Raw genomic sequence first — 27,745 nt, 5'->3', positions numbered from 1 at the left:
GGACAACATAGCGAAATCCACTGTCTTTACAAAAAGTCAAAAAATAAAAGATGAGCTGGGTGTGGTGATGCATAACTGTGGTCCCAGCTACTTAGGACGCTGTGGGGGAAGAATCCTTTGAGCTTGGAGGTCAAGGCTGCACTGAGCTAAGATCCCACCACTACACTCCAGGCTGGGTGACAGAGCAAGACCCTGTCAGAAAGAGAGTGAGAGAGGGAGAGAGAGAAAGAGAGAGAATGAGAGAAGGGAGGCAGGGAAAGAAGACAAGAAAGAAAGAAGGGAGAGAGAGTGGGACAGAAAGAAGGAAGGGAGAGAGGGAAAGAAGGAAAGAAGAAAGAGAGAGAAAGAGAAAGCAAGCTTAAATAATGAAAAGAAAACAAGTAGAACCTATTCTAGGGATGCTCCATGAATGTTCCCAACAAGCTTATTTGTAGGAACTGAAAATGTGGGCATGTTGGCTTGTGACACTCCCATTCCCATTGTTTTAGAACCTTGAGTAATTAGTAATTTCCCCCAATGGTAGGAGGGGTTCGCTTTCAGGTTCCTCCACACTCACTAGTCACTGGATGGAACACTGGATAGAAAGGAAGGGCTAGTGGTGGCCCTGCTTCCTCACTGCTTGGGAGACGCTCATGCTGATGCAGCAGAAGCAGAATGCTGGCTTAATGGCCACTGAGTACAGAGTAGAATTGGAGTAAACTGAGGGCTCTTTCACCATTGCCAGAGCAGTGACTTTTGCCATAGGAGAAGATGAGATTGCATGGGCTTGTCCTGAGAGTGATGCCTTTTCTCTGGGTTTGTCCTCTGGAAGTTTTCCCTGCAGATTCATGAAGATGAGCATCCGGACTCCACCCAGACTCCTGGAGCTTGCGGGGCGGAGCCTGCTGAAGGACCAAGCCTTGGCCATCTCCACCCTGCAGGAGCTGCCCATGGAACTTTTCCCCCCACTGTTCATGGAGGCCTTCAGCAGGAGACGCTGTGAGGCCCTGAAGCTGATGGTGCAGGCCTGGCCCTTCCGCCGCCTCCCTCTGAGGCCTCTGATAAAGATGCCTTGTCTGGAAGCATTCCAAGCTGTGCTGGATGGGCTTGATGCACTGCTTACCCAAGGGGTTCATCCCAGGTGAGGTGGGCCAGGTGGGCTGGTGGGGAGGGCCCAGGTGTCCAACAGAAGGAACAGCTGGGTCATGAGAAGTGAGGAGGCCCAAGGGGGTATGGTGGTGGTGAGGAAGCTGAGAGGACTTGGTCATTCACCAACTCCTCAGGGAAAGCACTGCTCACCATGCAAGGTCCATGGAGGTAACAGGAACCTCTCCTCTAATGGCACTGAAAGGCACCATGAAAAGTGAGAACTGGGCCAGGTACGGTGGTTCACAATGTAATCCCAGCACATTGGGAGGCTGAGGTCAAGAGTTGGAGGCCAGCCTGTCCAACATGGTAAACCCCAACTCTACTAAAAATACTAGAATTAGCTGGGCATGGTGGTGGGTTCCTGTAATCCCAGCTACTTGTGAGGTTGAGGCAGGAGAATCATTTGAACCCGGGAAGCAGAGGTTGCAGTGAGGTGACCTCACACCACTGCACTCCAGCCTGGGCGACAGAGGGAGACTTGGTCTCAAAAAAAAAAAAAATGTGGAAGTGGGCAGGATCCAAGGGGAAAACAGGGTGAAGAAAAGTCAGAGAGAGGGACAAGAAGCAGGGAGGGGAGGAGCCGCTATCCAGGATGTGGAGTTTAAGTTCAGAAATGAGTTCTGAAATTCTCAGTCTCACCTCTATTTTCCCACAGGAGATGGAAACTTCAAGTGCTGGATTTACAAGATGTCTGTGAGAACTTCTGGATGGTTTGGTCTGAAGCTATGGCCCATGGGTGCTTCCTCAATGCCAAGAGGAACAAAAAAACAGTGCAGGACTGTCCAAGGATGAGAGGACAGCAGCCCTTGACTGTGTTCGTAGAACTTTGGCTCAAGAACAGGACTCTGGATGAATACCTCACCTACCTCCTTCTATGGGTCAAGCAGAGGAAAGATTTACTACACCTGTGCTGTAAGAAGCTGAAAATTTTGGGAATGCCCTTCCACAATATCAGAAGCATCCTGAAAATGGTGAACCTAGACTGTATCCAGGAGGTGGAAGTGAATTGCAAGTGGATACTGCCCATCCTGACACAGTTTACCCCATACCTGGGCCACATGAGGAATCTTCAGAAGCTCGTTCTCTCCCACATGGATGTCTCTCGCTACGTTTCCCCAGAGCAGAAGAAGGAGATTGTTACCCAGTTCACCACTCAGTTCCTCAAGCTGTGCTGCCTCCAAAAGCTTTATATGAACTCTGTTTCTTTCCTCGAAGGCCACCTGGACCAGCTGCTCAGGTGAGGGAGGGTGATGAGCTTTCTCTGCAGACCACAGCAGAGCCTGTTACAGTAAACACTAGTGGGCCTCTACTGTGAGCCAGCCTATGAGGATGTAACAGTGAAGGGGACACTAGAATGCCCATGCATTGTCCTGTTGGCGGCCCTGTCCTGAAATGGGTATCACGCAACCCTCCCAATAGAGGCAGAGGGATCAGCTAGGGGAGATGCTATAGAGAGGCTGCCATGCTAGGAAGCTAGCTACTGGGGGGTTCAGATCTAGTGAGGGTGCCTTTCTGAATTCTTCCTGAGGACGTGTGTCTAAGTGAAGATGATGAAAAATAGGCCAGGGGCGCTGGCTCATGCCTGTAATCCTAGCACTTTGGGAGTCTGAGGCAAGAGGATAGCTTGAGCCTAGGAGTTTAAGACCAGTCTGGGTAACATCCCAAGACCCCTGTCAGAAATGAATAAATAAAAGTAAAAACAAACAAGATAACTTTTTTTTTCTGAGATGGATTTTCACTTTGATTGTCCAGGCTAGAGTGCACTTGTGACATCTCAGCTCGCAGCAACTTCTGCCTCCCAGGTTCAGGCGATTCTCCTGCCTCAGCTTCCTGAGTACCTGGGATTACAGGCGTGGGCCACCACACCTGGCTAATTTTTATATTTTAAGTAGAGACAGGGTTTCACCATGTTGGCCAGGTTATTCTCCAACACCTGACTTCAGGTGATTCACCCACCTTGGACTCTCAAAGTGCTGGGATTATAGGCGAGAGGTACCACGCCCAGCCAACAAGATAATTTTTAAGAAGATGATGGGAAGTAGGGAAGTGAAGTGGGCACTGAAGAGGGGAATGGTCAGCAAACCTGCACATGTCAGAAAATCAGCTTTGTGCCCCACAGTTTGGTGAACATGAATGATCCCATCTCTAATTCCCAGTTGTAAAAGTTTCTTTTGAGCTCCAGGTAAATTAATTACCTAGGAAATGCATGATTCTGAAACAGAGGGTCAGGGAGCAGGCACAAAGAATGGTGAAAGTGATAGATGGTTTGCTGATGATACAGGCGTGTCAGGGACGCCTGCAGCCTGCCCACCCCAGCTGATGTTGCAGGATCCTGTCTGGGTTTGTCCTTTATGCCTGCATCTCCACTGGGCTCCTGTAGCCCAGAGATGTGGTTTTCTGCCTGACAGATGAGGAAAGGGAGCTTTAGGGATTCTGAGAACTTGATCCATTCCTATAAATGACGGTGAAATGACTCAGCCTCAAATGGAATTATTTTTTCTCTTTTTTTTTTTTTTTAAATACAGAGTCTCGCTCTGTCACCCAGGCTGGAGTGTAGTGGCATGATCTCTGCTCACTGCAACCTACACCTCCTGGGTTCAAGCAATTATCCTGCCTCAGCTTCACAAGTAGCTGGAATTGCAGGCGCCTGCCACCACACCTGGCTAATTTTTGGATTTTTGGCGGAGAGGAGGTTTTGCCATGATCAGCAGGCTGGTCTCAAACTCCTGATCTCAAGGAATCCACCTGTCTCAGCCTCCCAAAGTTCTGGGATTACAGGTGTGAGTTACTGCACCAGGCCTAAAGTGGAATTGACCTCAGTGGCAAAGGTCTTCATCACGCTGCTTCCTAAGTGTTGACCATCAGACAATCAGAATGACCCTGGGCTTGGGTAAAATGGTCTCCATCCATTACCTTGAAGTCGTTCCCCACCACCCTCCACTCACCCCTATGATTCCCCAGAATTAACTTCTTGCTCTCTCTCCCCAGCTGTCTGAAGACCTCGTTAAAGATCCTCGCAATAACTAACTGTGCGCTTTTGGAATCAGACTTGAAGCATCTATCCCAGTGCCCGAGTATCAGTCAACTAAAGACCCTGGACCTGAATGGCATCAGACTGACGAATTACAGCCTTGTGCCTCTCCAAATTCTCCTAGAAAAAGTTGCAGCCACCCTTGAGTACCTGGATTTAGATGACTGTGGCATCGTAGACTCCCAAGTCAACACCATCCTGCCTGCCTTGAGCCACTGCTTTGAGCTCAACACCTTCAGCTTCTGTGGAAATCCCATCTGCATGGCAACCCTGGAGAACCTGCTGAGCCACACAATCATACTCAGAAAGTTATGCCTGGAGCTGTATCCTGCCCCGCGGGAGAGTTATGATGCTGATGGTACTCTCTGCTGGAGCAGATTTGCCCAACTTAGGGCTGAGCTGATGAAGAGAGTGAGGGACTTAAGGCACCCCAAGAGGATCTTGTTCTGTACTGACTACTGCCCTGACTGTGGCAACAGGTCATTTTATGACCTGGAGGCAGATCAATGCTGCTGTTGAATGCCTGCCTATTTTGGTGGATATGTCAAACGCTTTCTTCTGGACACTTGGAAACTAAAACCTAGGTCTTAGGTACATCCTATAGGGAGCACAGAACCCATCGTTTCACACATGGGCTCTGAAAGTGGGAAAGGAAAGCTGATCAAGCAGAGGCCGGACTTGCGGGAAATGTTGCCATGGATTCGATGGGACTTTGGGGACCTGTGTCCTGTAGAGTCGAAAATGGGAATCTGAATGTGTAGAGTGGAGGCTTGAGAATACTTGAGGGAGTTACTCTTGCATGCATGGTTGTAAAGAAACAATCAGAAATAAAGGAAAACTGAGCAGAATCTGTCTGGTGCCCTCTATTATTAAGTAACCTGTTTTCCAGTTTAAGCCTCAGGAATCTTCAGTTATTGATGGAAAAAACAAAAGGCACGGACTGAGTTGTCCAATCAATAAGATGCAGCCCAAGAAAATCAAGGCATTGAAATGAAATTTGGTTATTGTAATCAGTTTCCTCCCATTCTTTTATTTGAGACAGAGTTTCACTCTTGTTGCCCAGCATGGAGTTTAGAGTGCAATGGTGCCATCTCAGCTGACTGCAACCTCCACCTGGGGTTTAAATGATTCTCCTGCCTCAGCCTCCCAAGTAGCTGGGATTACAGGCATGCACCACCATGCCCAGCTAATTTGTGTATGTTTAGTAGCGACAGGGTTTCCTCACTATGTTGGTCAGGCTGGTCTCAAACTCCTGACTTTGGGTGATTCACGCAAGTAGGCCTACCAAAGTGCTGGGATTACAGGTGTGAGCCACTGTGTCAGGCTTTTTTGTTTTGTTTTGTTTTTTAGAGGTCTCCTGTCACTCAGGCTAGAGTGCGGTGGCACAATCATAGCTCACTGCAGCCTCAATTTCCTGGGTTCAAGTGATCCTCCCACCTCAGCCTCCTGAGGAGCTAGGACTACAGGCGTGTGAGCCACCTCGCCTGTATGCTTGTTTTTTTATGTGGTGACAAGGTCTCGCTGTCTTGCCCAGGCTGATCTGGAACTCCTGAGCTTGTGATTCTCCTGCCTTGGCCTCCCAAAATGCAGGGAGTATAGGCGTGGACCACCACGCTTGGCTTGGCCTCCTCCAGTTCTTCACTTCTTTAGATGTCTGTTAATTCCTTGTTAGTTTCTGTGGCTGTTCAGTGGGTTAATACACACTAGGTGGACACCAAGGGCCTGGAACGTTACTGGGCAAGAACAGTGAGCCAATCCACATGGAAAGCACCTTCTTCTCAGGGTCTTTCACCGCTAGCCAGATGCTGAGACCCTGCCCACTCCCTGTGAGTCTCCACATGCTTCCAGAAGCCTTAGTTGGTGGACGTCAGCTTCACTGCACAAGGAGCCACTCTCTTCCCGCTGCCCTGGAAGGGGATGTCCATATTGTGTATTAGCTGGAGACTCTGGGCAGCACCAACCCTTGCTTTTTCCCCTGATGACTAGCAGCCCTTCTTGAATTAAACTGGTTGTAGCCAGTAAAGACAGCCACATTCCCTTTAAGTAAAATACTACAACTATACAGGTATGTAACACTTTTTAAATATTTCCATCTGTCATTTAAAAAGTTACTTCTTATTAGGGAGCTAGGTCAGATCGATGAGAGATTTTCTCATAACAACTCCCCTCTCTCCCTATCAAGGAAGAGACTAGTGCAGGGTGTTCTGGAATCTCACATCATCAAAGGGTGGATAACGATCAAGGGCCTGTGGGTGATGAGTGACCTTCCCTGTGCTGAGGAAGCCTGCATAATGGGCACCCAAGTGAAGGATCCTGCTGAGGATTCAGGGGCTGGTATTGCTGTCAGGGATCTTAGCCAAGAGCCTCAGGTCCCTGTAAAATGAGGATGATGATGTCCAACAGCTTATAGGACCCTGGAAGGATCCAATGAGATGGTTCATGTTTAGGGCTTGGCATGGGGACTGGCACACAGTTAGATGAATACATCTTGTTCTTTTTTCTCTTCTCAGCAGAAGTCCCAGTAATTTTCATCTTTCAATCTCACCTCCTTTTCCTGATAACAGGGAGGCAACAAGAACCAAGGGCATGCAATGGGGCTCAACTTCTACCCTCTGCCACAACTTCATCATGACTCCCCCAAACAGCAGAGCCCCAGGAGCCAGCAGGAGGCAGGGTGGGCATTTCTGGACTGGATTCATTCCTAAGAAGAGTAAAATGTCCAATCCATAGGTCTCGGGTGCCATCTGCTGGTAGATCAGACCAGATGGTGTAATTTAATGTTGCAAGGATTATATTATATGGTATTTTTAAAAATTTACTATTATGAGCCAGGAGCGGTGGCTCATGTCTGTAATCCCAGCACTTTGGGAGGCTGAGGCTATTGTCATGGCCAGGCTTGGTGTCTCATACCTGTAATCCCAGCATTTTGGGAGGCTGAGGTGGGCAGATCGCTTCAGGTCAGGATTTTGAGACCAGGCTGGCCAACATGGTGAAACCCCGTCTCTACTCAAAATACAAAAAAATTGCTGGGCGTGGTGGCATTCGCCTGTAATCCCAGGTATTCAGGAGACTGAGGCAGGACAATCGCTTGAACCCGGGAGGCGAAGATTGCAGTGAGCTGTGATCGCACCAGTGCACTCCAGCCTGAGGGACAGAGCAAGAAAAGAAAATTTACTATAATGTAAATACTAGTTGAGTATAAATATTTGTGTTGTAATTTACGTATATGAAAGATATAAAACTTTTAAAGAATGCAATGTGATATTTTAAGAATGGTTAATGGCCAGGCGTGGTGGCTCATGCCTGTAATCCCAGCACTTTGGCAGGCCGAGGCAGGCAGATCACGAGGTCAGGAATTTGAGACCAGCCTGGCCAATGTGGTAAAAACCCGTCTCTACTAAAAATACAAAAAATTAGCCTGGGGTGGTGACGGGCCCCTGTAATCCCAGATAGTCAGGAGGCTGAGGCAAGAGAATCTCTTGAACCCAGGAGCAAATGCTGTTGACCACGTGATGCATGGAAACGTTTGTCATGGGTATAGCCACTGAATTGCTAACTTGGGGACGTCAACATTAGCTCACTACCAATAATATAAATAAATTGGATTATGGAAAAAATTGCCTTTGTGATACCATATCCATGTGTGTCATGAGAGTCCAGCAATTGGCCCGGTGTGGTGGCTCACGTCTGTAATCCCAGCACTTTGGGAGACTGAGGCGCATGGATCACTTCAGGTCAGGAGTTGGAGACCAGTCTGGGCAACATGGTGAAACTCTGTATCTATTAAAAACACAAAAATTCCCACCTATGAGTGAGAACATGCGGTGTTTTTTTTTTGTCCTTGTGATAGGGTGGGAATTGAACAATGAGAACACATGGACACAGGAAGAGGAACATCACACCCTGGGGCCTGTTGTGTGGGGAGTGGGGAGGGATAGCATTTGGAGAGATACCTAATGTTAAATGACAAGTTACTGGGGGCAGCACACCAACATGGCACATGTATACATGTGTAACTAACCTGCACGTTGTGCACATGTACCCTAAAACTTAAAGTATAATAAAAACAAATACAAAAATTAACTGGGCGTGGTGGCACGTATCATCCCAACTACTGGGGAGGCCGAGGGAGGAGAATTGCTTGAACCCAGGAGGTGGAGGTTATAGTGATCAAAGATCGTGCCACTGCACTCCAGCCTGGGCAACAGAGTGAGATGCCATATCAAAAAAAAAAAAAAAAGAGAGAGAGGGAAAAGAAAACAAAACAAAAGAAAGTCCAGCATGGTAAAAGGTACATAGAGGTACATGTGGGTGAGCTTCCTTTGTTTTTCATTCTTTTTGCCTTCTCTGGACAGAATTCTCAATGCAAAACATTCCAAAAACACAGAGCAAGTGTCTTCTATAACCTTCCCTTTTTTTGAGACTTCTCTTCACAGTGTATGTGCTAGTGTCTTCCAGACTTTTGTGTGACATGCTATACAGAACATCAGATCAAACGGGCACATCCCTAACAAGTGGTGACTTGCCAGATCTGGACTCACTTTGCAGGGTGCTGGGACCTCTCTGAGAATCAAGCAGTAGCTCCAGGAGCCAGGGTTTTGGGTCTCTTCTGTGCATCTTCAGGAGTTTTATTGACTTTTCTCACCACGACCCCCTTCTCAATTACCAACTTCCAATCCAAAAATGACATCCAACTGGATCCTGAACTTCCACCCAGTTAACGGTGGTTGAGTTTTCAACTTTCTTCTTATTAAGTGATTAAATTAGATATGGATTTATGAAAGTGAAAGAATTAATAATAGGGTGAAGGACTAAAACTCATTTATTCACTTATTCCATAAATATTGGTAAAGTTTTACTAATATGTGACCTTCATAGTGATACAGGGAAGGGTTTAATCTGTTTCAGACATTAGAAATACATATATATATATATATGGTATCTTTATTGGAGAACCTTTGGTCACATCAAAAGTATCAAAACTTTTCAGAGTTAAAACAGCTTTAAGAAGACAGTGATGTCATCCCTAAAAACACAATAAAATCTCAGTGTATCCACTGGTCACCTGGGTTTTGTGCTACCTAACATGGTAGATCATATGCCCATTCAGGTGGAAGACAGGAACTACTGAGGGTGTAATTTATCTCAAGGTTAAGGTCAAGGCATCACTGAAAGAAATCAGGCCTAAATTACAAAGTGAGGTGGAGGTTGGGCTGGACAGTACTGACTGTTCTAATGGGACCCTAGGAGGCAACCAAGACAACATAAAACACGGCAGGTATTTTGTGGGCATCTAGACAAAAGGATTGAAAGACTTCCTTCTAGATTGAGTTTAAAAATTAAAAAAACCTAATTACAAAAGACATAATGCAGACTCGTAAAACATCACAGTGTCTTTGAGGGCAGAGAGGGCAGATACAGTCTTGGTTCCTACTGGAAGGTGAAGCATCATTACTCACAAACGTGATGGGCTTCCCTCAGAATACCAGCTTGGGAAGAGTGAATCTGAGTGTGCGAGCTGGGGCAGAGCCCAAAGAGGAGCAGTGTGGTCAGACATAAGGAGGGAGACTTTTCAATCTGGAAGCATGAATGGTGCAAGCTGTGTATCTGAAGAATTTGGGAGAAAAATGAACCCCTTGGGGGAATCCTGCACCATCCTCAGGACCCCAGTGAGAATCCTGCAGTTTGGGGGGTCTTTCTACCATGTTCTGGTTGCATGTGCTTCTGAAGGTGCTCCTCTGCTGTCCAGGTCAGAGTAGCTTTCAGAGCCCATCTGAAGGGACGGCCTGACTTCAATTCCACTCACAGAATTTCTACTGGGATTCCAAAGCTTCTCCAGGCTTTTGATGGGGGTCTCTGAAATATTTCTGAACTTCTGTTTTCCTCCCCCAGCCTGAGCTGTGAGAGAAGCTGAATCCTCTGCTTCCTGGAAATGTCAGGCCATCTCTCCTGCACCGAGGACTATGGCCACAAACAGTGCTGAGAGACACTCTCCCTGGAATCAGCAGTGACTCATACATTCTCCCCAAATTCTACTGAGCTTTTTGGGTGCACATAGCAAGGCACAAAACAGGGAGCTCCTCAGCTGCTCTTCTGGACCTAAAGAGGCACCCAGGACCAATGGAGGGGAAGTCTGTCTGCCTTCCACAGGAAGAGCTGACTCCTCTGGTTTTCCTAGAAGCGCCAGGCTGTTGGCAGAGCCTGGGACAGGTCCCAGTGCAGGGGCCCATCCCTTCTAGGATCCCCTTGCCCAGCCTTAGAGCTGACGAGGCTGCACCTGGAATGCAGTAAGTCTGGTTCTGAGTCAGGGCTTTCTTTGCCTGTGGTGTTTGCCCTCTCCATGTTTCTAACAGTAGAAATCACTGTTCAGGCCCTGCTGGACTTCTTTAGTCCTTAACAGGATCTCATTCCAGGTCTCATTTGTGACCGTCTTTTCCAAGATCAGGGGCTGCCCTCCTTTTTTCCCCAATAAAGATCTGAGGAGAAGCTCACTCTGAGAGCAGAGTGGATGCCTAAGAAGGTGCTTGTGGCAGCCTGGGGTGGGGGAGGTCTGGGAACTCGCTGCAGGCTGGATGGAGCCAGGGGGACTAAGGAAAAGAACAGGGCCCAGAAAGGGAGTGGCCCAGAGGAGCTGATGTGGGCCAGAGTAAGTACAGAGGAGAGAGATGGCAGCAGGGTTGGGGGCCGGGTTATTTGGCTTTCACAGAGCCACGTCCCTGATAAGCTGTGGACTTGTGTCTGAGATCCTCAAAGGACCTGTGCCTGGATGTGGAGCTGCGAGTTTCTAAGGCCCTTTGATTTCACCCTGGTCTACATGAGGTTCCAGTGGCTGCCCCATCTCACCCCAGGGGCAAAGAGTCAGTCTAGCAGGGAGACATGGGGAGAGAGAGTCAATGGCAAACATCCACCCTGGATGCAAAGACAAGGGACATGTCAGAGGGAGGGAGACTTGGTGTGAGGCCAGGGGAAGGGAGCCACGTTGGATATGGTGCAGTTGTGTCTCTGCACTTGCCACAGCCTCATAGGACTGTGAGGATTGATCTTTGCAGGAGGGAATGGGGTAGAATGGGGTCTGGACTGGAGTCCCTGTCATCCAAGTGACCCCATATCTACTCGTGCCAACCAGGTGAAGGTCTTGCTAGATGTAAGTCAAACCAGGACCTATCAGACTGACTAGCACTTTCTGGTGGATCTAGAAGGAGCACAGTGATCCTCAGTCAAAAAAAATCTTGCATTGTCCAGGGCTGAGGATTTTCAGGTGGCCCTGGAGGGGGAGACTCTGGGGAAAAACCACAGAGAAGATTTTGGCACATTTGACACTATTAACATCCAGTGCCTCCCCTTCCTATTGGTCGGATGTGGTGGCAGGAGAATTGCTTGAACCCGGGAAGCAGAGGTTGCAGTGAGCTGAGATCACGCCATTGCACTCCAGCCTGGGTGGGCAACAAGAGTGAAACTCTGTCTCAAAAACAAACAAACAAACAAAACAAACAGACAAAAAAATGTGAAACACAAAAAAAAACCTTTGACTGGGTGCCTGCAATGTGCCACCTACTATTCTGGGTGCTACTTAGGATAAACAAGAAGCAAGGCAGCTGCAAAGTGAGCTCAACAGAATACACCTGGCTTGGCAGTGCAGTGCAGATCAGAAAAAAAATGCCTGTGCAGCATAAAATGTGAAGAGACATCTTCTTTGCTTTTCTTTTCTTTCTTCTTCTTTTGAAAGACAGAGCCTTACTCTGTTTCTAAGGCTGGCGTGCAGTGGTGCAATCTCGGCTCAGTGCAGCCTCGGCCTCTCAGGCTGAAATGATCCTCCCATGTCAGTCTTCCAGTTAGCTGGAAATACAGGTGTGTTGCATGGAATATCTTTTTCTACCCCTTCACTTTCAGACTACATGTGTCCTTATAGGTGAAGTGAGTTTCTGGAAAACAGCATATAGTATGGTCTTATTCTTTTACTCATTCAAGGACCCTAAGCCTTTCACTTGCAGAACTGAGATATATTGTCTTCATTGTTGTTATTGATAAAGGCTTAGTACTCCCATTTAATTTCTTGTTTTCTGGTTGGTTAGAGACTTCTCTCTTCCATCCTTCCTTTCTTATTGTCTTTCTTTGTGTTTAAGTAATTTTCTCTTATGAAATCCTTGGGATGTGACTTTTCTGGCCAGAAGCCTCTATGGCTGGGGGCACCTTTGCCAGAGTTTTGATGGGGTTCACTGGGTTTGTTCTGCCCACTCAGACTGGTAGACTACGCTTGGCTCATGCTTCAGGCCTGGATCACATGCCTATTAAGGGAGGGTCAGGACTGGAGCAGTGAGGGGTGTGTGAGTGAGCAGGGGGTCTGGCCACTTTGGACAGTCACTGGCTCCCGCAGCAGTGGGGCAGGCAGCTCCAGGTGCCAGCACAGGTGCCAGATTTTTGCAAGGCTGCAAATGAACCAGGCACAGCAAAAGCAGCTTCCATGTTTGTCCCTGGAGTACACAGTGGTGTCTGCTGCTCTTTCCAGGAAAGTCATCTCATCATCTCCACAGCTCTCAGTAGAGAAAAGGCCCCAGAGTGGATTGCTTGTCTCTGCAGGAAAATCATCCCAAGAGGGGGTAGTTTCACTCTGCCACTGTTCATCCTGATGTTCTCCCTGAATCTGGGGCTTTTGGGGCATCATGGGGAAGGAAGTATGTGCTGCTTGGGTCATAGGTAGCCATTGGCAGGCACAGAAAAGGCACCACATATTCCCACTCTGGTCCATAGCACTGGTGGACCAGCCCACGGGCTTCAGGCCCTGCTTGGTCACAAGGTAGAGCCTCACCAGGTACCCTCGTCTTCCCATCCAGGAGTCTGTCTGCCTGCCACCACCACCCATGGCGCCCAGGTCACTTGCATCAAGGAGCATCCAAAGGCCAGCACTGATCTGTCCTCAGCCCCCTCTCAGCCTCCCTCCCACGCTCATCAGGGCCCAAAGCCCAGAGTGTTCAAGACAGCAGGCGGACGGTGCATCAGCACTAACCTGAGCATGCACACACTCATCTGGGCTGCCACAGCATACATGCTTGACCCCAACCCCGCTCCAAAATTACAGCAGGTGCCAGGAGGGACCACACAGTGGGAGCAGACACCCCCATGCTGCAGGAGAAGGGGAGACCTCCTGAGCCCTCAAGAGCACTGGGGGACCTTGGTTGGAACTGCGACCTGGGCAGCTTCAGTTGTGCCTTTGGAGCTACTGTCCTGCCAACTCGGGAGAGCCAGGACTCCCTCTTGTCCCAGGATCCCATCAGGTTCAAAGTGTACGTAGCCTCAGTTATGCCCTCTCTCTGTGTTTCTCCACAGAGGTGACATGTGAGATGCAGGTTCACAGCAGCTCTGGCCAACCCTGCAAAAACAAACCCAATGCTTCTGGGTCTGGTTTAATGAGCCCCAACTGCACTCTAGTTAAGAATATTGCAGGCTAACAGCAGGCAGTGAGGAGTGAGTTTGAGGCTTTGTAGAGGCTCCAGACCTGGGAGCGGGTCTTATTAAGCCATGATAGGGTGTGGGTGGCACAGCTGTCTGCCTCAGGAACACGGGGCACAGGCCTGGCTCACAACCCTGCCAAGGTGGGGTGCCTCCAGGAGTGGACCGTGGTCCCCAGACCCAGCAATTAGGAACGTCAGTCTCCGTGGTCACCCCTGTGGGGGGCAGATCTTGGAAATGCAGCCCCAGGAGGATTAGCACAGAACCTCCCTTCGACACCCAGGAACTTGGCACTGTTAGCAGGGTGGGCACAGTGGCCCCATAGCTGGCCAGGTCATTGAACTAGGTGCCATTTCTGCTTCCCAACAAAGGCCCCTGTAGCTTGATCCCAGCTCTGCCTACCACCTCAAGCCCATCTTCTCCTCGGGGCCCCTCTCTGCCCGTCCCTTTGTGCCTGACTGAGCTGCTCCTTGCAGGCGAAAATGTAAGGAAAAAACAGATGACTGAAGAGAAGTAAAGAATGGGTGGAGATCATTGGCACACCCGTAATCCCAGCACATTGGGAGGCCAAGGTCAGCAGATCACTGAAGCCAGGAGCTCAAGACCAGCCTGGTCAACATGGAAAAACCACGTCTCTACTAAAAATACAAAAAGTAGCATGCTTGGTGGCACTTGCATGCAATTCCAGCTACTAGAGTGGCTGAGGCATGAGAATCACTTGAGCCCCGAAGGATAGGATTGCAGTGAGCCCAGACGGGACCACTGCACTGCAGCCTGGGTGACAAAGCAAGATGTTGTCTTTTATTTATTTATTTTTTTTAAAAAAAGCAAAGAAAAAGAATGGGTGGGAAATAGATGTTTTGCAGCTGAATCTCAATCACAGACAACAGAGTACTTTGATACTTTTCCATCAGTAACTCAATTACTAGAGATTTCTGATGTAAAATCGCTAAAACAAGTCAATCAAATACAGAGGACACCAGAAAGTTTTCATTGAGGTTATTTCTGATATTCCTTGGTAACCGTCCCTGCAGGGATAACATTCTCATCACTGTAGAACTTTAGCTTCTCTTTCTGACTCTGTAGGACATGGGTCCCATAAGGTCTCATTGACTCCACCTCAACATTTTCCTCTAGTCTTGCCCCCTGCTGTTATCTTTTTTCCCTCATATTGAGCACCTGCCTGAAGCAAAGAATTCTGTGCTTCCTGTAAGTTGCATGTGGCCTGGTCACAATCACTCATGCCAGTAATCCTGGCACTTTAGGAGGCCAAGGCAGGAGAATCCCATGTGCCCAGCAGTTTCAGACCAGCTGGGGCAACAGAGCGAAACCCTGTCTCAAATGTTCTTTAATAAAATTTTAGAATTATTAAAAAAGGAAATAAGAAAAAACAAACATAACTTGCACCTACATACTAGATTTTAGTGTCCAAGGGCCTAGAAGATAACTTTGGATTTCTCTACCCCGCTAGGCACGCCTTCCCTAGCAACAAAGATGGAGCTCCAGTTCCTCAGACGGTGATGAGCCACAGGAAGGGCAGGGGGTGGGACCAGTGAAGATCCTCTTGGGCTGCCTGACTTCCCTCAGTGTACACACCAGCTCAGCCCGAAGTGGGGTGAAGATCTCCCAATCGACACGAACCAAGGAATTCAAACTCTCCTCAGGGGCAGGATACGTCTCCAAGCTTAACTTGCTCAGCCCACTGGTGTGGCGCAGCAGGTCCTTCAGGGCGCCCATAGACATACAATTTCTGCCAAAGTAGAAGGTGGTGAGCTGGGAGCAGTGGCTCAGGCCAGGCAGGATGGCACTGAGTTGGGAGTAGTGGATCTGACAGCCCTCCAAGATGAGGGTCTTGAGAGTGGCAGCAATTTTCTCTAGCAGAGCTCCGAGGGGTACAAGACTGATGCGGAACAGCAGCACGTAGCTGAGATTCAGATGCTTTAGGTAACCGAGGCTTGGGTACTGGGAGAGACACTTCATGTCCTCTTCCAATAGGTAGCCACAAGTTAACTCCAAGTTCTCCAAGGGGTTCTGGAGGCAACTGTGGAGATCAAGAAGTTAGTTCTGGGCAGTGATACCAGTTAGATGAAGGTGGTGGGGAATAACTGAAAGGGAAATGTCTGCTTCACCCAAACACAAGTTTATTCCCATCATGTGATGATGGTCCACATGCAAGTTGCTCTGTGATGAGGATTCTGATCATTCAGGGGCAGTCCTAGTTTAGCCTCGATCCTTTCACCATTGCTTGTGTGATTGGTTCAAGGCCACAAAATCACATCACTAAAGCCTCTTTTCTTCATCTTTTAGCAGAAAAGTTCATCTCTGGGCCACAGGTACCCGGTGGGAGATGTGCACGAAGAACTCAACTGAGCAAGGTCTAGGGTCATCAGCTAGGGCTCCCTACTGGCAGGGGCTCCCTGACGTGCCTGCATCTGCAAACCACCTATCACTTTTTACCACTCTCACGCCTACTCCCTCAGCCTCTGTTCAAGAAGCACACATTTCCCATGTCAGTTACCTTTCCGGGGGTTCAAAACAACCTTTTACAGACAGGGAATTAGAGACAGGATCATTTGTGATCACTAAGCTGGTGAGGACAGAGATTCTACTGTGAAATGCACAGGTTTGATGCGCTATCCCTCCTTTCATACCCTCCTGTATTACCTCTTTTATATCATATCAACTTGAAACACACTTTGTAACGAGAAATTCACATATGCACCCCCCAGTAGAGCTGAAACCCCCACTACCTGCCTTGTACATGATGTAGCTCTCTAGCCTCTACCCCAGGTGACCCCGCTGCCCTCATTGCAGAGATCCTGTGATAGCCACTCCAGAACATGGAGCACTGAATGGGACAATGTGTTGATATTCTGGTGTCCCCTTCACTGTGATGTCGCCACTGACTGACACAAAAGTTATGCCTTCTAGCGTTTGCTGTAACAAAAAAAGGCTGTGTTGTGGTCTACAGAGAAAGTGCACGATCCTTTCTCACCTGATCAGCTGTTCCAGGTGCCCACTGAAGAAGGTGATCAATTTTACTTTAAGCAATTGGAGGTGTTCCAGCCTGAGGAACACAGGCTGAATTTGGTGAGTAACCATTCCTCGAGGTCATTGTCTGACGTGTAATGATGGCACCTGGAGAAAACGAGTTTGCGAAGATTCTTCATCTCCTTCAGGTAACAATGAAGCTTTCTTATCAGATGCAGCCAGGACATGTTGTGAATTTCCAGCTCCTGAATACTATTCAGGTGGACTATTTTCAATGACTTTCTAATATATTTAATGGGTGTCAGATAATTCACCAACTTACTACAGCACAGGTGTACTAAAACTCTCCTTTGGTAAACCCACTGGAAGAGGTATCTCAGGCATTCATCTTGGGGTGTTTCCTTGAGGCAGACATCTATGAACACCTTTAAGGGCTGGTGCTCTCCCATCCTTGGATAGTCCTCTGCTGTCTGCCTCTTACTCATGGCCTCTGGGGAGGAGGACAGGGCCTAGCCTCCAGGCCATCCGGCCCAGACATTCTCATCAACATCCAGCAAGTCCAGCACTTGAAGTTTCCACCTCCTATAGGTAAAGTAAGGGAGAAGCTCAGAATTTAGAAGGAGCCATCCCTGACTTTTGCTTTCATTCTCATTGCTCCCTGTTCTCTCTCTGACTTTTCTCAGTCCGTTTTCTCTTTTGATTCATACTGCTCCCCACTTCTAGTCCCTTTACCTTCCACTGGGAAAAAGCAGGTTTCTGTTCCCACAGTGGACCCTGTATGGTGAGCAGTCCTTTCTCTGAGGATCTGGACAATGGCCAAAGCCTCCTTGAGCTTCCTCACCAGCACCTTCAGAAGACTCTGGGCTACCCTGAGTCAGGCTGGAAAACAAGCCGCTTTATTTTATTTATTTATTTATTTATTTATTTATTTATTTATGGATTTTGAGACCGAGTTTTGCTCTTGTTGCCCCAGTTGCAGTGCAATGGTGTGATCTCAGCTCACCACAACCTCCATCCCCTGCGTTCCAGTGATTCTCCTGCTTCAGCCTCCCGAGTAGCTGGGATTACAGACATGCACCACCATGCCCAGGTAATTTTGTATTTTTAGTGGAGATGGTGTTTCTCCAAGTTGGTCAGGCTGGTCTCCAACTCCTGACCTCAAGTGATCTGCCTGCCTTGGCCTCCCAAAGTGCTGGGATTACAGGCGTGAACCACTGCGCTCAGCCTCAAGCCACTTTATATAGGGTTAAATAAACCCCCTCTGAGGGGACTTTGTGATTTGTAGAAGGTGACTCCCCAGGCCCTTTAGTTAGGAATTGGGGACCTTCATGTCCCAACTTCACCTCTGGATGCAAAGAACCTAATTATAATGCATTTAAATGTAAAGCCTCAACCACCAGGTGAACCTGGGACGTATGTGACATGTATATTTGCTCACCATACATGCATGCATCCCCCGCCCTGTGAATTTTCATAGCTGCTCCAATAACCTGCTGAATATGCACAGTTGGCAGCCAACAGGTTCAGCATAGATTCCTGGGTCACCTTCCCTCCCTCCAAGCGCTTGCCTCAGGTCCTGCCTGGAGGCCCATTTCCCAGCGAGCAGGTTGTAAACCTTTAGAAGAAATTACGCTCCTTTTTTCTAAATCTATAGACCCCATAATTTTTAGTGGACCTCATTGGTGTTAGAAGTGGGATTCAAAGGGGACCTCCGATCTCTTCCTGATGCCTCCAGAACCAATGCATCCTGCACTGGCAAGAGCCCCGTGAGCTCTTCTCGATTGCGCCATGGGAAGGCCTCAGGTAAGTCTTCCTGAATTCAGATGTCCAGCTCTTAGGTGGAAGATCTCAGAGACTTTGATTCTTCCCAGATGGTTCTCTCCAAACAGTTTCTGGAGGGGACCTTCTCCATCAGTTCCAGGTTTTGGGACCTATGGTGCCTTCCCTTCCCTGTTCCCTCTCAGTCCCTGTCCTGGCTCCCTAATTGGGATCTTGGAGGGAATCTCTTTGTTGGTCCAGGGTTTGAGGAGACTCTTCCAGTTCCCTCCATCTGGACTGGATAGAAGATTCCTCTGAGGACTCCTGCCTAGCAGGGAGACATTCAGGTCAGACTTCTTGGGTCCATCAGGTTTGGTGAAGATGCTCGCCCTCTAGTGGTGCTTACAGGGACGCCTGTGGTAGGTAAGTGCAGTTATGAGGGCCCTTAGTTCCAAGGGGACAGACTCAGGCCAGTGGCCATCAGGAACCCTGGTGACTCTTTGTTTAAAGACTGTGTCCTGTATTACATGGGGGGAAATCTATAAAAAACAGATGAAGTTCATCCATGTGATGACGGCACTGCCGTGACACACAGGTAGTGACCCCGGCAAAAGGAGGGTGACTTCATCCATATTCAACATGTTTATATTATTGGTGGCAGCTCATGTTGACTGCCCGGCATTTGCATTGTAGTGGCTATAAAGTGATTTCTAAGCACTATGTGATCAATAAGCATTTACAGCCACCTGCCAGGCTCCATGCTCTGCTGTGGGACCACAGGGTGACAGAGACACAGTCCCTCCCCTTGAAGAAGCAATCTCTGTCTACCACATGAGATTGTCCAGGAAAAAAATCATTATCAAACACAACCTAGGCACATGGCCCAGCAGCCACGCTCCTTGGCACTTACCCAAATGAGAAAACCTAAAACCTGGATGTTTTTAATCACTACATTCATAATAGACAAAACTTAATAGGGACCAACATGTTCTTCAGCAGATAAATGGATGTATAAACTGTAGGACATCCTGACAGTGTAGATTATTAAGTCCTGAAAAACATAAAAAAAAAGTAAATGCACATAACCAAGTGAAAGAAACCAACATGAAAAGGCCACATGACATTCTGGAAAAGGCAAATCTATGGACACAGTAGAAAGCCTGGGGGGGCCAGGAGTCAGGGTACAGTGGGATGGATAGAAAGAGAACAGGTGATTTTTAGGGCACTGAAGCTACTCTGCATGATGCTATAAGGGTGAATACTTGTCATCATCAATTCATCAGAGCTCATAGAATATACAGCACCAGATGTGAACCCTTAATGTTAATTATGAACTTTGGGTGATAAGGATGGTCCGTGTGGTTCATGCATTGGAACAAATGGACCACGCTGGGGCAGGACGTTGATCCTTTAGGAGTCCGTGCTAGAGTGGGGTCATGAAGTATGTGGGAATGCTCTACTTTCTGCTCAACTTCACTGTGACCTTATAACTGCTCTAAGAAAATAAATCATATTTCCCTAAAAATATTGCACTTCCTTCCAGCTCCAAAATTGCATAAATTTAAATATTTTTAAATAAGAGCATTTCTTATTCATTGATCTTCAAAATCAGTTTTGAAGGTGTCATTTTATTTGAGACTCAAAACCACATTAAGCATTTTTTAAATCTACTTTAAGTTCTGGGATACATGTGCAGAATGTGCATAGGGATACATAGCGATACATATGCCATGGTGGTTTGCTGCACCTATCAAGCCGTCATCTACGCTAGGTATTTATCCTAATTCTATCCCTCCCCAACACCCCCACTGCCCGACAGGCGCTGGTGTATGATGTTCCCCTCCCTGTGTCCATGTGTTCTCATTGTTCAACTCCCACTTATGACTGAAAACATGTGGTATTTGGTTTTCTGTTCTTGTGTTAGTTTGCTGAGAATGATGATTTCCGGCTTCATCCATGTCCCTGAAAATGACCTGAACTCATCATTTTTTATGGCTGCATAGTATTGAATGGTGTATATGTGCCATATTTTCTTTATCTAGTGTATCACTGAAGAGCTTTTGGTTTGGCTCCAAGTCTTTGCTATTATGAACAGTGCCACAGTAAACATATGTGTACATGTGTGTTTATAGTAGAATGATTTATAATCCTTTGGGTATATACCCAGTAATGGGATTGCTGGGTCAAATGATATTTCTAGTTCTAGATCCTTGAGGAATTGCCACACTGTCTTCCACAAAGGTTGAACTAATTTACACTCCCACCAACAGTGTCAAAGCATGCCTAATTTCTGAACATTCTCTCCAGCATCTGTTGTTTCCTGAAAAATATGGAACGTGTCACGAATTTACATGTCATCCTTGTGCAAGGGCCATGCTAATCTTCTCTGTATCATTCCAGTTTTAGTATATGTGCTGCCCAGACCAACACAAGCATTTTCTTTTTTTTTCTTTCTTTTTTTTTTTTTTTTTTTTTGAGACGGAGTCTCACTCTGTCCCCCAAGCTGGAGTGCAGTGGCACACTCCCGGCTCACTGCAAACTCTGCCTCCTGGGTTCATGCCATTCTCCTACCTCAACCTCCTGAGTAGCTGGGACTACAGGTGCCCACCACCACACCCGGCCAATTAATTGCATTTTTAGTAGCTACGGGGTTTCGTTGTGTTAGCCAGTATGGTCTCGATCTCCTGACCTCGTGATCCACCCATCTTGGCCTCCCAAAGTGCTGGGATTGCAGGCGTGAGCCACTGTGCCTGGCCCACAGACATTTTTAAAATATTGCACTACATACTTTAAAATACCAAATTGCCATTATAAGTTAAAATTTCAATATATATATTCAATATGTATAAATGTGTTATATATAAATCACAATATTTATTCTCTATAAACTTTTACATAACAGCAGATTTTTGGAGATACCACTCAATATCACCCTGTTTGCATCAATAAATTACACCAGATGGTCTGAGCAACCAGCAGATGGCACATGAGTCTCATGGGTTGGAAATTTTTATCTCTTGATCACTAGAGATGAACTCAGTCCTGCCTCACCCATCGCACCCTCTGCTGGCTGCTGAGGCTCTGCTGTTTGGGGGAATCATGATTAAGTGGTGGTGGCATGTAGAAGTTGAGTCCCATTGCCTGCCCTGGGTTTCTGCTGCCTCCCTGTTATCAGGAATAGAAGGTGAGATTGAAGGGTGAAGAATGCTGGGACTTCTATTAGGAGGGGAAAAAAAAGAACAAGATGCATGTATTGAGCTCTTACTGTATGCCAGGCCCCATTCCAAGTCCTGGCCGTGCACCGTCTCATTGGGTCCTACGATAGTCTCATAGGGTGGTGGCATCATCATCTTCATTTTACAGGGAAACTGAGCCTCTTGGCTGTTTCGTGCCCAACAGCACCAGCCCCTGAGTCCTCGGCAGGGTTCTACACTTAGGTGCCCTTTGTGTAGGGTCCCTCAGCACAGGTGTGGTCATTAATTACCCACAGGCACTTGATCATTATCCACCCTCTAAGGATGTGTGATTCCTACTACCATGCACTAGTCTTCCTTCACAGGGAGAAGAAGGAGGAGTTAAGAAAAGGTCTTTCATTGATGTTATAGGTATTATATGCCTACATAATGTCAGCATTTTGCTAAAAGGGAATTTGGATGTCTTTATTGGCCACAACTACTTTAATTCAGCAAGGGCCGCTACCCACCATGACAGGCATGGGTTAGTGATGCCCTGAGGCTCCTGCTCATACAGTGTGGAGCTCTCCTTCCAGGGCAGGGCCACGCCTTGGGCAGTGAAGTCCTTTCCCAGCACAGGTAACAGTCAGGAACTGAGAGCTCTGAATCCACCCATTGAGAGTGAACAGGGTCTTGGCATTGGGACAGAATGAGGGCACCTGAAGGGGCTTAACTTCAGGGGCTGACACTCACTTTACACTTAGAATGCTTCAGGCCCTGTGTGCGTCTCTCATGTGTATTAACCCATTAAATAGGCAGAGAGAATAGCAAGAAGGTAACAGATGCACAGAGAGAAGAAAAGAAAAGGAGGGAATTGATCCAAATGATCAAATTCCATTTTGATGGCTTGATTTCCAGGAGCTGAACCTCATCAGTCACAGACAAATCAGTGCCTTATTAGCTCGATCAGTAACTGGACTTTTTTAGGTTTAAATTGTTTAATTGTTAAGCCATGTTAAGCAATTATGGAGGACACCAGACAGTTTCCACTCAGTTTCCCTTTATTTCTGACTGTTACTTTACAACCATCTGTGCAGGGGTAACCCTCTCATGTGTCTCTCCTCCCCGATTCTCACTCTAGCAATTCAGATTGCCATTTCTGATTCTCTGGGACACAGGTCTCTAAAGAGCCCATCCACTCCAAGTCAACTTTTCCCCCAGTCCTGCCCCTCCTGCATCCTCATTCCTTTCCCATTCACACTTAGGAGGCATTTGAAACGATGGGTCTGTGTTCCCTTTAACATGCACTCATGGCCTAGATTTCAGCTGCGAAATGACCAGAAGAAAGCTTGAAATATATCCACCCTGATGGCAGGCATTCAACAGAGGCAGTGACTGGGCTCCAGGTCATAGGAGGCCCTGATGCCACAGCGAGGGCAGGGGACGGTGCAGAACACAATGATCTTGGGCTGCCTTAAGTCCCTCAGTGTCTTCATCAGCTCAGCCCCAAGTTCAGCAAATCTCCCCCAGCAGAGAGCACCCTGGGTGTCATAACTCTCCAGAGGGGCAGGATACAGCTCCAGGCTTAGCTTGCTCAGCCCGACGGTGTGGCGCAGCAGGTTCTCAAGGGCAGCCATGGAGATGAGGTTCCCACAGAAGCTGAAGGTGCTGAGCTGGGAGCAGCGGCTCAGGGCAGGCAGGATGGCGCTGAGTTGGGAATCCATGATACCACAGTCCTCTAAGTCCAGGGTCTGCAGGGTGGCCACAACTTGCTCCAGCAGACCTGCGAGGGGCTCAGGGCTGAAATGGGTCAGTGTGACGCCCCTCAGGTCCAGCTCCTTTAATTGACGGATGCTCGGGCACCAAGAGAGATGCTTCAAGTCCGACTCTGACAGCAGGCAGTCGGTCATAACGACCATCTCCAAGGGGGCCTGGAGACACCTGGGAGAGAACAAGAAGGAGTTAGAGGAGAGAGGTGGGGATGACTTCAGGGTGAGGGATGACGCTCTCCATAACCCAGGGCTGCTCTGCTCATCTGAGGATAGTCAGCACCTGGGGTTTGGGAATGGAGACTCTGTTCCTTCAGTGCAGTCCCAATCGAGGCTCAGTCCTTCACCATCACCGAGGTGACTGGATCAAGTCCATGAACTCTAAGGCTCCCTTTCCTCATCTGTCAGGTAGAAAACCACATCTCTGGGCCACAGGAGCCCGATGGAGACACAGTCCTAAATGACAAACCCAGGCAGGATCCTGCAACATCAGCTGGGGTGGCCAGGTTGCAGGGGACCCTGACATGCCTGTACCATCAGCAAACCATCTATCATTTTTACTATTCTTCACTCCTGCTCCCTCGCCCTCTATTCTATCATCATGTATTTCCCGTACATTAATTACCGACCTGGAGCTCAAAACAGGGTGCTGACAGGGAAACACAGGATTTTGCCTGTTCACTAGGCAGGTGAGGATAGACCTCATATTTTAAAATATAGGAGTGTGATGGGCATTCTCTTCTTTAGTGCCCTCTTCACCTCCCTATTTCCCATCATCTTAACTTAGACACACATCCTCAGGAGGAATTCACAAATGCACTCTCACCAGATCTAAACCCTGTAGTAGCTAGCTTCCTAGCTTGGCATCTTCTCTATAGCATCTAGCCCAGGAGATCCCTCTGACTTTATTGGGATGGTTGTGTGATACCCATATCAGGACAGAGCCACCAACAGGATAATGCATGGATATTCTAGTGTCCCCTCACTCTTACTTCCTCACAGGCTCACAGTGCATACCCACTGGTGTTTACTGTAACAAAGAAAGGCTCTGCTGTGGTCTGAAGAGAAAGCTCACCATCCTTCCTCACCTGAGCAGCTGGTCCAGGTGGCCTTCGAGGAAAGAGACAGAGTGCATAAACAGATTCTGGAAATAGTCCAGCTTGAGGAACTGAGAGGTGAATCGGGCAATGAACTGCCCCTTATTGTCTGGGGGAATGCAGGCAGATGCATGGATGTTGAAGAGAACAAGTTTGCGGAGATTCCTCATCTGGCCCAGGTAAGGGGCAAACTTGACAAGAATGGACAGCTCCCAGGGGCAGCACACTTCCACCTCCTGGATACAGTCAAGCTCCACCATGTTCAGGACCTCTATGATACTGTGGATGGGCATTCCAAAAACCTGCAGCTCCTTGCAACACACATGCAGTAAGCCTTTTCTCTGCTTGCCCCACTCTAAGAGGTGGGTGAGGCATTCATCCAGTGTCCTGTTCTTGAGACAAAGGTCTACGAACACCATGAATGGCTGCTGCCCGCCTGTCCCTGGACAGTTATCTGCTGTTTGCTTCTGACTCGGAGCCTCCGGGAAGGATGCAGCAGCTCCAGACAATATGTCGCAGAAGTTCTCATCCACATTCCTCAAGTCCAGCACTTGAAGTTTTGACTGCCTGTGGGTAAAGGAGAAGAGAGGCTCCAAACTAAGGCAAGGACCTGAGCTTTTATTTACATCCCAGACATCAGCTGTTCTCCTCTCTGCCACTTTTCCTTCTCTGATTTTGTCCAACCCCTTTGCCCTCCGGATTTTGCCTCATCCCCATTGCCTGTAGCTTTCAGAGCCACTAGAAGAGAAGTTTCTGTTTCCTCAGTGGACCCTGCATGGTGAGCAGTCCTTTCCCAGAGGGGCTGGGCAATGGCCAAGGCCTTCCTGAGCTTCCTCACTGGCACCATCAGAAGCCTCTGGGCCTCCATTGTGCCCCTCCTCCTCCTGAAACAGCTGTCCCTACCCTGGACAAAGGGCCCTCCCCACCTGGACACCTGGGTCACCTCACCTGGGGCGAACCTCTTGGGTCAGCAGCACATCAACCCCTTCCAGCACAGATTTTAACGACTCCAGATGAGGCGACTTCATCAGGGACCCTAGAGGGAGGCAGGTGAAAGGCCAGGCCTGCACCATCGTTTTCAGGGTTTCACAGCGTCTCCTGCTGAAGGCTTCCATGAACAGTGTGGGGAAGAGCTCCCTGGGCAGCTCCTCCACGGTGGAGATGGCCAAGGCCTGGTCCCTCAGCAGCCTCTGCCTTGCCAGCTCCAGGAGTCTGGGTGGGGCCCTGATGCTCATCTTGATGAATCTGCAAGGGAAAACTCTAGAGGACAAATCCAGAGAAAAGGCATCACTCTAAGGCCAAATACGATCACCTCATCTTCTCCTATTGCTAATCTCATTGCTCTGGTGGAGGTGGAAAAGCCCTCAATTCCCCCCAATTCCATTCTGCACTTGGTGGCCACAAATCTGTACCTGTGCCCCTGCGACTACCACAAAGAATGTCTTCCAAACACCAAGGAGGGGACGAGGTGGCCAGTGGCCCATTAATTTCTATGCATTGCTCCACTGAAACTCAGGATTACTGGGATCTGTCACTCAGGATCCTGAAAGCTAAGCTCCACCTTTTTGAGGGAAATTTTTTTGCTACTTACCACCCAAAAACAATGAGAATGACTGTCCTGTGGCCCCACACAGCCTGCATTCTCAGTTTACACAATTAGCATGCTTGGGGAAGACTAAAGTGATTCCCTAAAATCAATGCCATTTGTTTTTATTTTGAAAAATTATAAGAGAAACTATAAAAGCAGTGTGGCAGTATTCTAGAGCACTTGGAAGGTGCGGATGGAAACACTAAGTCTCAGATGAAGGATCCAATACACATCCCTTCCACATACTCACAATCACCCACTTAGGGACAGAGTCTAAGGGCAGAGATAAATCCCATGTTCAGAACAAGACTCGAGAAAATCACAATATCACCAAGTGTGTGAACTCTAGCTGAAGGGCACAGAAACCAGTAACTTCACATGTCAAGACATAAAAATTCATCCAACTGTAAATTGTTAATATCTTTTTTAAAAAACTGCTTCAATAAGAATTTTGAAATGAGAAAAATGAAGCAGAAATCAAAATTTGAGGGATGAAGTCAAAACTATATTTAGAGGAAAAATCAAAACCTACATCTGTTTAATTGAAAAAACAGACAGGAAATTCTCTGTGCCACTTTGGGCTGCGTGTCACCATCCCTGACTGGCTGGCTGCAGATCAGATGGGCATGTTCCTAAGGAGGTGGTGACTTACCAGATCTGGACTCAGTTTGCAGGGTGCTGGGATCTCTCAGAGAATCAAGCAGTAGTTCCAGGCACCAGGGCTTTGGGTCTCTCCTGTGCAAACTCAGGAGCTTTTATTGATGTTTCTAACCACACCCTCCCCTTCTCAATCACCAGCTTCCAATCAGAAAGTGATACCTGATTAGATTCCGAAGTTCCACCTAGTTAATCCTGATTGAGTTTTACACTTTCTTCTGATTCATTGATTAAATTAGATGTGCATTTATGAAAGTGAAAGAATAAATAACAGGGTGAAAGTCCAAAACTCATTAATTCATTTATTCCCCAAACACTGATGAAGTTTGACTAATATGTGACCTTCATAGTGACATGGAAGGTTTAATCTGTTCCTGGCATTAGAAAGAAAAAACAAAACCTGATGATATCTTTATGGAAAAATCTGTGGCCACATCGAAATTATCAACACGTTTCGTTAAGACAGTTAAAACAGCTTTAAAAAGACAGTGATGTCCACCCTAAGAAAATGGATTAAAAAGGTCCTTTATCCAATGGTCACCTGGGTTTTATGTTTTATAACAGGGCAGGTCATATGTGGGTTCAGGTTGAAAAGGGAACCACGGAGGGTGTGATTGATCACAAGACTAAGGTCAAGGCTTCACTGCAGGAAATCAGGACAGAATGACAAAGTGAGGTGGGGGCTGGGCAGGATGGGACCGGGTGTTCTAATAGAATCCTGGAAAGGAACCAAGACAGCATAAAACATGGTGGGTATTTTGTGGGCATCTCCACAGAAGGATTGAAAGACTCCGTCTAGATTGAGTTTAAAAATTAAAAAGGGAATAATTACAAAAGAGACAGTGCAGACTCTTCAAACACGACATTGTCTTTAAGGGCAGAGGAGGCAGATACAGTCTTGGCCTCTACTACAAGGGAAAGCGTGTTTACTCCCAAAAATGATGGGCTTGCCTCAGAAAATCAGCCTGGGAAGATGGAATCTGAGAATGTGAGCTGGGGCAGATGCCAGAGGAAGGAAGGAAGGAAGGAAGGGAGGGAGGGAGGAAGGAAGGGAGGGAGGGAGGGAGGGAGGGAGGGAGGGAGGGAGGGAGGGAGGGAAGGAAATG

At 47.7% G+C, this 27,745-nt stretch overlaps 3 protein-coding genes and 1 non-coding gene across 4 annotated transcripts; 1 reads left to right on the top strand and 3 right to left on the bottom strand.

Moving 5' to 3' along the window:
- Nucleotides 1-812: 812 nt before the first annotated feature.
- LOC129143347 (PRAME family member 15-like) lies at nt 813-4,678 on the top strand. Its single transcript, XM_054679419.2, has 3 exons — nt 813-1,120; nt 1,784-2,365; nt 4,117-4,678. Exons 1-3 carry the CDS (start codon nt 828-830, stop codon nt 4,676-4,678), a joined length of 1,437 nt encoding a protein of 478 aa, XP_054535394.1. The 5' UTR covers nt 813-827.
- Nucleotides 4,679-15,088: 10,410 nt separating this feature from the next.
- On the bottom strand, nt 15,089-16,255 carry LOC129143350 (PRAME family member 1-like). Its single transcript, XM_054679423.1, has 2 exons — nt 16,125-16,255; nt 15,089-15,647 (listed from the first exon to the last, which is right to left on the bottom strand). The coding sequence occupies exons 1-2, from the start codon at nt 16,253-16,255 to the stop codon at nt 15,089-15,091; spliced, it is 690 nt and encodes a 229-aa protein (XP_054535398.1).
- A 4,423-nt stretch (nt 16,256-20,678) lies between these two features.
- On the bottom strand, nt 20,679-20,785 carry LOC112207869 (U6 spliceosomal RNA). The gene has a single exon (XR_002942292.1). It is a non-coding gene; the product is annotated as a U6 spliceosomal RNA (small nuclear RNA).
- A 1,798-nt stretch (nt 20,786-22,583) lies between these two features.
- On the bottom strand, nt 22,584-27,143 carry LOC129143351 (PRAME family member 8). Its single transcript, XM_054679426.1, has 4 exons — nt 26,635-27,143; nt 25,343-25,654; nt 24,386-24,961; nt 22,584-23,469 (listed from the first exon to the last, which is right to left on the bottom strand). The coding sequence occupies exons 2-4, from the start codon at nt 25,627-25,629 to the stop codon at nt 22,908-22,910; spliced, it is 1,425 nt and encodes a 474-aa protein (XP_054535401.1). The 5' UTR covers nt 25,630-25,654; nt 26,635-27,143; the 3' UTR covers nt 22,584-22,907.
- Nucleotides 27,144-27,745: the final 602 nt, after the last annotated feature.

Source organism: Pan troglodytes, chromosome 1 (assembly GCF_028858775.2).
Source record: "Pan troglodytes isolate AG18354 chromosome 1, NHGRI_mPanTro3-v2.0_pri, whole genome shotgun sequence".
Lineage (NCBI taxonomy): Eukaryota > Metazoa > Chordata > Mammalia > Primates > Hominidae > Pan > Pan troglodytes.
The sequence above is the reverse complement of the archived record's forward strand: the minus strand, read 5'-3'. Positions and strand labels throughout refer to the sequence as shown.

Coding starts and splice junctions, on each gene's coding strand:
- LOC129143350 (XM_054679423.1), bottom strand. CDS start 16,255: ATGAAAGGAGGGATAGCGCATCAAACCTGTGCATTTCACAGTAGAATC. Junction 15,648..16,124: donor TGTTTTGAACCCCCGGAAAG/GTAACTGACATG, acceptor TGATCTCCACAG/TTGCCTCCAGAACCCCTTGG.
- LOC129143347 (XM_054679419.2), top strand. CDS start 828: ATGAAGATGAGCATCCGGACTCCACCCAGACTCCTGGAGCTTGCGGGG. Junction 1,121..1,783: donor ACCCAAGGGGTTCATCCCAG/GTGAGGTGGGCC, acceptor ATTTTCCCACAG/GAGATGGAAACTTCAAGTGC. Junction 2,366..4,116: donor CACCTGGACCAGCTGCTCAG/GTGAGGGAGGGT, acceptor CTCTCTCCCCAG/CTGTCTGAAGACCTCGTTAA.
- LOC129143351 (XM_054679426.1), bottom strand. CDS start 25,629: ATGAGCATCAGGGCCCCACCCAGACTCCTGGAGCTGGCAAGGCAGAGG. Junction 24,962..25,342: donor ACCCAAGAGGTTCGCCCCAG/GTGAGGTGACCC, acceptor CTTTACCCACAG/GCAGTCAAAACTTCAAGTGC. Junction 23,470..24,385: donor CACCTGGACCAGCTGCTCAG/GTGAGGAAGGAT, acceptor GTTCTCTCCCAG/GTGTCTCCAGGCCCCCTTGG.